This window comes from Parasteatoda tepidariorum, chromosome 4, assembly GCF_043381705.1.
Source record: "Parasteatoda tepidariorum isolate YZ-2023 chromosome 4, CAS_Ptep_4.0, whole genome shotgun sequence".
NCBI lineage: Eukaryota > Metazoa > Arthropoda > Arachnida > Araneae > Theridiidae > Parasteatoda > Parasteatoda tepidariorum.
In genome coordinates, this window is record NC_092207.1 from 71,000,236 (window position 1) to 71,011,316 (window position 11,081).

General features: G+C 27.7%; 1 protein-coding gene across 3 annotated transcripts in view; it reads left to right on the plus strand.

Annotated features, from left to right (window-relative positions):
• Nucleotides 1–9,510, plus strand: part of LOC107440390 (heparan sulfate glucosamine 3-O-sulfotransferase 1) — a 137,763-nt gene extending 128,253 nt beyond the window's left edge. For all 3 annotated transcript variants that reach the window (XM_016053298.3, XM_071180019.1, XM_043050510.2), the window contains 3 exons: nucleotides 3,316–3,504; nucleotides 3,737–3,909; nucleotides 7,846–9,510. In XM_016053298.3, the coding sequence (XP_015908784.1) occupies nucleotides 3,331–3,504; nucleotides 3,737–3,909; nucleotides 7,846–8,665 (1,167 nt within the window). In that variant the 5' untranslated portion in view covers nucleotides 3,316–3,330 and the 3' untranslated portion in view covers nucleotides 8,666–9,510. The remainder of the gene's footprint in view (nucleotides 1–3,315; nucleotides 3,505–3,736; nucleotides 3,910–7,845) is intronic.
• The last annotated feature ends 1,571 nt before the right edge of the window (nucleotides 9,511–11,081 follow it).

An 11,081-nucleotide genomic window follows, 5' to 3' on the forward strand; every position in this document is an offset into this window, starting at 1 on the left:
TTTTTTTTAAATCTCTTTCTACGGTACCTGTTTTAAAACCGCACTGTTTCGATACAGTTTTAATAGGTACAAAATATACTCATACAAAAAAAGTTCCAATAATAGTATATTTGGTACCCACTGAAACTGCACTAGTTACCATAATACCAGTAGTACATATTACCAAAAATACGTCATTGGCGTCAATAATGATAAGATTTTTTAGTTTCCTTTAAATGAATTAGTACATTTTCTACATGAATTTAATTTTTTAATACTTTGCTTAGTTTTTTTAATTCCAATTAATACTTATTATCAAAATTAATTGAGCATCGTTGACGTCGAAAATAGTAAGACGATTTTTTACTTTATTCCTAAACGAATTAGTACCATTTCTCAGTTATTTTACTTTTCATTACATAGCTTATTTTTTTATTTCAATTAGTACCTATTACCGAAACTAATTACGCATCACTGTTATCAATGTAACACGGCGAGTTTTTACATTTTTCTTAAACGAATTAATACCATTGCTCCATTAATTTTGCTTTACAGTACATATCTTATTGCTATTTTTTTCATTTAAATTAATTCGATAAAATTAATTGAGCATCATTAGCATAAAAATTTGTAATGATTTTTAACTTTTCCCCTAAACGAATTATTACTATTACTCCAATAGTTTTTTTTGTTTTAATACTTAGCTTATTTTTCGTTTAAATCAGTAAAAAATTTTTAAATTAATTCAGATTCATTAGCGTCAGTAATGGTTTAGCAATTTTTTAGGCTTCTTTAAAGATTTAAATTATTATATTACAATTAAAATTCATTGTTTTGAGCTATAAATTCAAAAAGCCCCTACATAGTTATTTTCCAGGTATGTTTTATAATAACAATCGGTTAGCTGAATTAGAATTCTAACGGGGATTCGTTCGGCGTTAATTTTTTATTAAGTACCTTAAACGTGATTTTTCCAAATGTTATATTTAACGCTCATTTAGCGAAATTTCTAAAAGTCTTTAAAAATTTATTTTTTTTGCCCAAACTTACATTTTTAATCATTTATATATCTGCAACCAATGCGAAATAAACAAAATATTATTTCCTAACCAATAAGAATAAAAATCTATAATGAAAAATTCAACTTAATTTGTGAGTCAAACTTCGGGAACCTTTTTCACTAGGTCAAATACCATAAAATAAATAACATACCTATAAATATCTTGGGCTAACCTCTATATTAACTAAAAGTTAAATCCGTAGAATATTTATTTTTTCTTAACTTTAAAAACCTTTTGGATGCTTAAAATATTTATTTTCTATTCAAGATTTTTATATATATTTTTATCAAGATTTTTGTTTATATTTTTATATCTAGATAAATTTATTTTCTACTTCTATATATATTCAAGAATTTAGCTATTTATTTATTATGCTAACTTCATGTTAATTCTAGCTATGTTAACTCCATTATTATGTTAGCTCTTATTATTTGTTATGTTAAATTTGAATCTATTTGAATAAGTATTCTAAAATACACTTTTAAGTTGCGAGATTTTTAGTAAAGCTAACTATTAAATTAAAGTCAGACCTAAACACGTGCATTCTTTGAATAATGAAAAAAAATTTATGGCTTCGAAACTCTTAAAATAGAAGATCTGCATAAGATCTTTCTGCAATCTAGCATACGTGACCATAACAAATAAGTCAAAAAAAGAGGTTAAAGGTTTGTTTCTTTTACGTTATTTTTACATAAGAATTTCCCGTCATAATTCTGGAAAAAATATTTTTAAAAACATTTATAAACTCGCTTTTTCAATGATAATTTAATAAAAAAAATTAACTATTTATTATTTATTTTGCATTTTTGCTGTTTGAATAATATTAATGCATCTTAAATATTATATTAGTTTAATTGTCAAATATTACTTAAATACTTAAAAACACCTATCAGCAATCACTTAATTAAATTAATTTATTGATAATTTTTATATTAATAAATTAAGCAACAAAAATCTAAATTTAGAAAAATATATTAATAGTTATTTAAAAAGTATGAATAGTTATTTAAAAATCTTCAAATTATAATTCTTAAACGTTATATTTTTTAAAAATTTTAATTCCTCAAAATTATAATAATGTTAAAAAAAAAAAGATCATTTAAAGGGTGATAAAAATAGGTGTATTCTGATAAATTGCACTCTTATCTCTTATTTCTTAATATAATTTATAACAATTAATTAATAAGTATATTTGGGACTTGACCAATAAATCCGATGATTTAACCTAATGTTAATCAAGGTGATTAATTTTCTCCCTGACTGGACTATTAATAATTTTTAGCTTTCTGGAATAGTAAATTGACAATATAAGAAGAATTTTTTTAAATTTTAAGATATCATTTTTTGTTTACAGGGATCAAATTTAACATAGTTTACTTTGAAATTAGTTTCCCCATTTAAGGAATACCTTGGCAATTTTTAAGAAAAATCATTTATTGAACGTAAAAAAATTGTATTTTTATAATGTCTAAAAGAAAGCTCGTCTAAAATAATTCATGAATGAGACAATCATTATTTGATGTGGGACACTATGCACCCTGACCTAAAATATCCTCCCCCTAAAAAAGCATTTTAACTTAGCTGTGTTCAGAGGAAATTTTGTCTAATAATTCATTGTTCAGGGAAAATATTTTCAAATTTCCTTCGTTGCTAATAGTAAGTGTGATAAATTTGAAAAAATCTTTTTTCTCTTTGAAACCAGATTTTGTCCATGGTTGCTACACAACGTACTCACTAAGAAAAATCTCGGCATAAGTAGTGTTTACATTTTTATAGCTGAAGATCTTGCATTTGTGTTTCTCCTATTTCACAAACTTTGTTAATTCTATGCTAATTATTGTTATGGTTAAGTTGTGGTCAATAATAACATTTTCATAAACTTATAAAATCTAATTTATTGTACAAATCGAATGATTTTTTTAACTTTATTTTAAGTTTTTTAACCTGCGTTAGTCAAGGATACATGCTTAAGCTTTCGCCATTTAATATTTTTTATGAACTGAATAATAAATTGAGTGAATAATTCTTAGCATACTGAATGAATAAAAGACAATATGAATGAAAAATAATCTAAGGTAATCAATAAATACACTAAGCAATGGATTAGAGAATCAGTAAGTTTACGTGTTGGTAAATGGACTATGAAAATTGATATACCTATAAAAATAAACCTGTAATTTATATAATTTATAAATAATACGTCGGTGACTCAATATTATTTTATTTTATTGACTGACATTTTATATTTCACTAACTTCCTTCCCTGATATTTTAGATGGGTTAGCCCAGTATGAGCATCGAGGTAGCTGGCTCTATCTCTGATTACAACCACCACCATCACCAGGACTCAACTGCCGATAACCAATCACAATCACCGCGCTCCCGTACCTTATCTACCTCAACCCTGCTCATCAATCCTGAAGATACAACAGTTCCTACTCATAAGCGCATAACCATTTCCCAGGTACGTTTTTACATGTCTTGTTTTGTTATTGTGTACTGAACTAGTAAATTATTTCAGAAACAATTTGTTGCTTTTTTCCTAAAACTCTTTTTTGTACTAATTAAAGGAAAAAAATATTATTTTTAAATTAATTTGAATTTCCTCATTTTTGAAAAAATAAAAATTTAAAATGTTTTATTCAAAAAAAATTTTTAATGTTAAATATAAATATATATTTTTATTTTATTTTCAGAGAATTCGTCTGTCACCATCATTTTGTTTAATCTTTTTGCTGTGCACCTCTTCAATTTTATTTGTACAGGTTCTATTTCAAGCGGGTGGTATTGACAATTATTCTCCAATCATCTGCGATAGCTCCTTCAACGACAAAGATGATCCTTCAACTAACACACAGCAAAAACTATTGTAAGTGGACATTGCTATACTAATCAAAAAAAAATTGTAATCAAATTAGCAATTTGTTTAATCACACTGCACTGTAAAAAAATTCCTGATCAAATTACAGTAAAATCCATTTTTAACGGAACACGTAACTAAATAAAACATTCCATAAACCGCAATTTTTACAATAATTCTAAATGAGAAAGTATTCTAAATAAGAAAAATATTAGAAATCTGTCGTTTATATTATAGAAATCAAATAAATATTAGAAATAAGTTTGAGCGAAATCTGTCGAATAGTTCCTGAAAAATGACTTAGAACTATGACTTTTTCAAAATTCGAGTTCTCAGAAACTATTCGACCAATTTCGTTCTAATTTTATATTTTACCTTTCAAAATTGTATTCTTTAGAATGAAATAAAAGTTGTATACCTTATAATTCAAACTTTTCTCGACTATTATTAAAAAAAAAATAATAAAAAAACTAAATATTTATTAAAATGTATATTTTGCATGGAATAAACATATTTTGCATGGAATAAACATATTTTGCATATTTTGTATTTTGCATATTTGAATAAACGAAATTTATGACTGTGTGCAAAAAATTTTCAACTCGTTTAAAAAGTTCACGAGATCACGCAAAAAGTAAAATTAACGTTAAGGGGTCCAAACATTACACCACTTTTTGTTCTTTTCCCGACTTCCGTGTCTGGTCTTTGTACCTGACATCGTAACTTAAAATATCATTTGCAGAAATTAAAGAACATATTTAAAGTGTACCTCTAGAATCTTTAAGATTGCATGTTAGTACAAGAAAAGCCGTTCATTAAATCAAAAGTTATTCGTCATGTTCACTTTGTATTCTGAACACTGTGCTTAAAAACAGTATTTATAACAGCTTTAACTCCAATCTGTCTAAAATATGTCGGATTTCAAACAAAATATCGCGTGTATAAATGTTCAATTGAAATCTTTCAGTTTTTAATCAAATTTTTTATTATAATTATACATATTTTTTCGCATTAAGAAATTATAAAATAATAGATATCTAACTACTTTTAGTATGGAGAATTATGGGGAAAACGTTTTCTTCTAAAATAAGTTTCTCGTCCAAAAAGCTACTTTTAGCATAAAAAATTATTTAAAAAAATGCTTGTCTTAAAATAAATTACTCGTCAAAAAAATGCAAACTACTTTTTGCATTAAAAATTATTTTTAAAAAAAATGCTTTTCTAAAATAAATTACCAGTTTAAAAAGTTTAAATTACTTTTAGCATATATATATAGAAAATTAGGAAAAAAATGCTTCTTATGAAATGAATTACTCGTCAGGTAAAATCAAACTACTTTTAGAATAAAAAATTATAAAAAATATGCTTCTTATGAAATAAATTATTTTCCAAGTAAAATCAAACTACTTTTATCATAGAAAATTATGAAAATAAGGTTCCTCTAAAATAAACTACTCGTCACATAAATTCAAACTACTTATAGAATCGAAAAATATGGAGAAAAAAAATGTTAAATGACTCGTCAAGTTAAATTCGAAAAATTTTCTATTAAACTTAAAAAATGTTCGTAGTCTAAAAAATACATCGATGTTGTGTAGTTCTCTTTTCAAATTTCGTTCGATATACTTTTTTTCGATGAACAAATATGCAGAATATATTGCCCCATGACAACGCTAGTCGAAGTAAGAGTATGAGGCTTATTTTAACAAAAATGAAAAATATCCTAAGACTTACAATAAAAAGTATATATACTGCAGTGAGTAATACGACTAGAAAGATTTTTGAAGTGAACGATTCCTATAATAAATTGCCAATCAAATATTTTCCATATTGCTATTTTTTCATAAACATGTTTCGAACAAATAAAAAAGAATATTTTTTTCATAAAATGATAAAATGTGAATATAAATTGCGGAGTATGTGATCGCAAGAAAATTTTTTTTATTTTGTATTTGTTATTCTATTTTATTATATTATTTTCATATATTTATGAAAACTAACAATAGAAACAAAATAATTCAAAACGCAAACAGAATATAGTGACACAGAAATTTTTCAATAAATTTTTACGCAAAAATTGGGTTTTGTATACTACATGCTTGAATTGCATTCATACATTTTTTATTCTGTATTAGAATATTGATTGGAATAATATATTTATAAATTTTTAAAACTATGTTTTATTAATATTATTATATATTTTCGAATAGTAATTGGGTAGTTTATTCAGTTATATGTAGGCATCTCAAACTCAATTTCGAAGGATTCATTGAAGCATGAATTCGAGTACTATGCACCATATATTTGGTACATTCAACTTGTAGCAATTTAGTGAATATTTTTCATTATAAATTTTACGTTAAAGAACTATGTTTAGATTTATATTCAAAAGTGAAATGTTTCGTTGACATTCATGTCCTCAAATTAGAGAGATGCAGAAAACTATAAACTGTTATACATAGCTATAAATTTTGTTCTTCGTACTAAAAACAATGTAAATTTTAATTTGAATATTTTGAAATGAAAATTTGATCTGAGCGTGCTCTCGTCACATTTATATTCTGTTTCAGGCCGAAATAGCCTGGTTGGTAGGACGTTGGACCCATGCCCAAGGGATCATGAGTTCTGTCCGAGCCAGCCGAAGACTCCCCTGTCGTAAATGGTGATTGGTACACGTTAAATATGGTGGGTCGAGCCGTGGTGACTCATGGGATAGAGCGTTCGCCTCTCAATGAAGTGAACAGGGTTCGGTTCCCAGAGATGGTTGGACGATACGAATTCCGCTTCCAGATCACACAGCGCTGACATAAACTATCCTCATTGGTAGACGGATCATGGGTTAGAATCCCCATGCCACCAGATGAACCGTTGAAGGTTTTCATGGTTTTCCTCCCTATGTAACGCAAATGCGGGTTACATCAGAAAGTCTTCCACGAAGGCAAAATTTATCCAAATGCTTGATCCTGCAGTTCCCTTGTCTTCTGAATTGGATTCAAAATTACAAGGCTTCGGTGATGAACATTGGTATCCGTAAACTCAAAATAGGGTCGTCTGTTCAACGATGGTTATAAAATATGAAATAAAAATCATGATGGGTCACAAAGCCCTCCAAGTTTCCATAACAAATTAATGCATCTGGGGGTACTGAATTGGAGATTGATAATTCTCTGGTTCAGATCAAAATTGAGATGTGGGGATGAACAAATGGATGTATGAATGGGTCCAACCTTTAAAGCGGGCGGTGACGTGTGTGACTAAACCCGTATTCTTGGCCATAAATAGAGTCACTGAAAAGAAAGAAGCTCACCCATTGCCTTTAATTTGCTTAGTTTTCCCAAGTAGGCAAACTGATATTTGGCAAGTTGTATTAGAAGCAGCAACAACATGTTCTGCTACACCATGATGATCATATGTTGAAAGTGTTGATAGTTCTAGTATTCTCGAAGTGAAAATGCGTATTTCAAAGCAAAAAGTACCAATTATAGAGCAAAATATCCACTATTAATGCATCCTTTTTATAGTGGAAAATATTTCGTAATGATGATTACAAGTGACAAAATTTTCATTTTGAGAATCAAATGTTTTCTAAGCAATCAATTACTATTTAGCTTTGATACTAAACCTTTTTATTTCATGTCACTTTAAAAAAAATAAGCTAAGTGTTGAACCACAATATCGGTATATTAATAATACCATAATACCAAATAAACCTTTTAACCAAATACCATTAATTCCATTTAACCAAATTCCCCGAAAATTAGACATAAACTTGAACCGTATTTCCTTTCAACTTAAATCTTATTATCATGAAATCAGGGGGAAATAATAATTTACGAAATTAATATATTAATAACACGGTCCAAACTTTTTAACAGTGTTATCTTTATGCCTTATGACCTATTATAAATAAAAGATTATAAATAAATTGCCTCATTTTTTTTTTAGGTTAGCTGATGGTGCTCGTCTTCGTTTTCCGAAAACAAAACGCCGTTTGCCACAGTGCATCATAATAGGCGTACGCAAGTGTGGAACAAGGGCTCTACTAGAATTTCTCAATTTGCACCCAATGATTCAAAAAGCAGCAGAAGAAATCCATTTCTTCGATGACGATGACAAATACTCTTTGGGACTTGACTGGTACAGACGAAAAATGCCTTATTCTTTCCCGGGGCAAATAACTGTCGAAAAAAGTCCAGCCTATTTCATAACTCCAACTGTCCCCGATCGCATTCGAAAGATGAATCCTTCTGTGAAACTCCTCCTCATTGTCCGAGAACCCGTGACTCGTCTGATATCAGATTACGCTCAGCTGGCCTCTAACAAAGCGAGGAAAGAAAGGACATTGGCATCCTTTGAGGATTTGGTCTTGAGGACTGATGGATCTGTTAATGTCGGTTACAAAGCTGTTCGAATCGGAATGTATTCTTTGTTCTTTCCGAGGTGGCTAAGAACGTTTCCCAAAAGTCAAATACATATCGTTGATGGAGACAATCTTATTGTCGATCCTCATGGCGAAATTCGGAAAATCGAAGACTTCCTTGGTCTGGATCACAGGGTGCAAAAAGATAACTTTTACTATAATGAGACTAAAGGCTTCTTTTGTGTGCGGAATGCTACTGCCGACAAATGCTTGAATGACAGTAAAGGTAGAAAACATCCAACCGTTTCGCCATTTGTGATCAAAACCCTGAAGAAGTTCTACGCGCCACACAATAAGCAATTCTTCAAACAATCTGGCATTTCTTTAAATTGGACTTCCGATTGAAAAAGATGCCATTTTTAATACTTGTTCAGTTTTCTGTTATCTTTGCTACAGGTGTCCAAAAATGGCCGACAGTTTCAGAAATAAATTAATAAAAACGAACGGACACTGAAATGTATCTTCCCCTTAGGAAGCCAGAAAATTTCTTGTCTCAAAGTTTCAAAATTATTTTCAAATTTCGTCAAGAGAGGGCGCATAAAGCTAGGAGGAGAAACTAAAAAACAATGTTTTTGGAACAAATACTATTTGCGTATATCAATCACGTGAAGTTGTCTGAGGACAAAAACAATGCCTCAGTATATATTTTAGATGCTCCGATATTCAGCACATTACATTGTTTAATAGTTTTTCTCTAATCAGCAGAGCTAACTGTTGAACTTCCTAACTAATTTCGATTAGATTATTTGTTTTCTGAAATGAAAAACATACTTTTCTACTTCTTCCCATTTTATTTGTATCAATTTTTTAATTCACCTCTAAATTTTGGGACGTCGGTAAATTAAATTTGAAAATAATGTGTAACAAGACTTCTTAAAAAATTTTCACGCGAAAATTATTTTACGTAATCTTATATATGTAATATGTTGTAGATATATTACATAATAAATATATATTGAGACTTTATGTTTAAGGTTGATATTGATATAATCGAAAAAAACTGTTCCTTTGTTCAATTACATTTTTAGAAATTTGTTAACATTTTTTTTTCCATTTAGTTTTTTGAATATTTCTTAATTCATTAAGATTATAGTGTATAGATTTCACATCAGTCCCAGAAGTTTCTGAAACATTTTTCTGAAGAAAAAAAAATTTGAAGGAAGTGAATAATTTCGTTGTAAAAGGAAAAAGACATATCAAACCAAAATTTTGTAAAGAAAAGGGGTAAATTCACACTACTAATAAGCTGGCGAAACTATTTCATTTCTTTCACGGATTTATCTATAAAAATTAATTACAAAAATTTCGTAGAGAAAAAAAACGAAAATCTTCGTTGCAAACAAAAGTTTTGAAGCTAAATTTTATGAACAGATGTGTGAAATATCAGTTTATTTAAATGTTTTAGAATCACGGTACAGAAAAAGAGTGACACGTACTCATAGTTACTCAAAATTGATTTTAAAAAAACATATCTATAACACTTTTAGTGACATGGATAACAGAAATATGAACAAGTATATTAAAGCATTTAACATACATATCATGTATAATATTGTTGTCATTTTCTTATCCATTCTTATTGAAATTTTTCTTTTGATATGTAAACTTTTTTATCAAAGAATAATGAAAATTTGTATTATATTTTTCTTGATGTTTGGAAGTTGCATGACAGTATCACTAAATTTAAATTTGACAGAATCATGTTCTTCAATTTATTGATAATAAAATTTATGACTAAAAACTAGTACGTACGCAAATAGTGTATTGAAAGATATACATATTGTATAAAATTAAATATGTATAATAGTGTATTGTAGTATTAGTGTATTGTAAAATTTCATTACGTTTTAAGATGAACTTAATTATTAATATATTTTGCTTAGTTCATTATTGTTGCTGAACATTTTACATAAATTAAAACAAAACAATCATTTTTAACTAATGAAATTTCACAAAAAGAAATGTGCACATATACTTTTAAAAATATTTAAAGTGGATTAGAAGTTTATGTACTGTGCATTTATATACAGCTTGTTTTGTAATCACCAGTCTTAATATAAATATTAAGAATCACAAATAAATATTTAAATCAAGAAAAAAAAGTTATTAAAATCTGATGAAACACATTTGAGGAAGACGTGATAAAGAGCATCAAAACTATTTTGATCTCCTGGCGCAGGTCTTGAAATTTGTAATATACACTTCTTCGTTACTTATTATTCAACTTTTGATTAAGTTTTGTTTTCTTCTTTCCTCGCCTAAGTATTAAGTTTCGACACATAAACTGTATACTTTTTTCTTCATTTTTGGCAATGATTGAATATATATTAATAATGGTGATTGTGAAACATTCTTTATATATTGCTAGATTTTTCTTTATAAATCATAATCAATGGTAATAATAACAATCGTAATAATAATTAATTTCGCATAAAACATAAAATAATTTTCATTTCCCATTTTCTTCTTGCATGAAGTTATTTTTCAATTTCTAATTTTGGCTGACATAAAAATATTGTTTCATTCCTCACTTTTCTGAGATGGTAATTTTTCGTGTTCTCAATTTTTTCTGTTTCAAAAAATACCCTGACATTTCTTCCGATACCTTTCTTTATAGATTATGGTCAACGACAGTTTTACTAAATTCAAATAATTTTTCTCGTAAAATTATTTTTTTTCATAAAATTATTTTTATTTCACACTTTTTTCTGACATAAAAATAATTTTTCTTAAAATTTTGTCAAGCATTAAAAAAAAATTT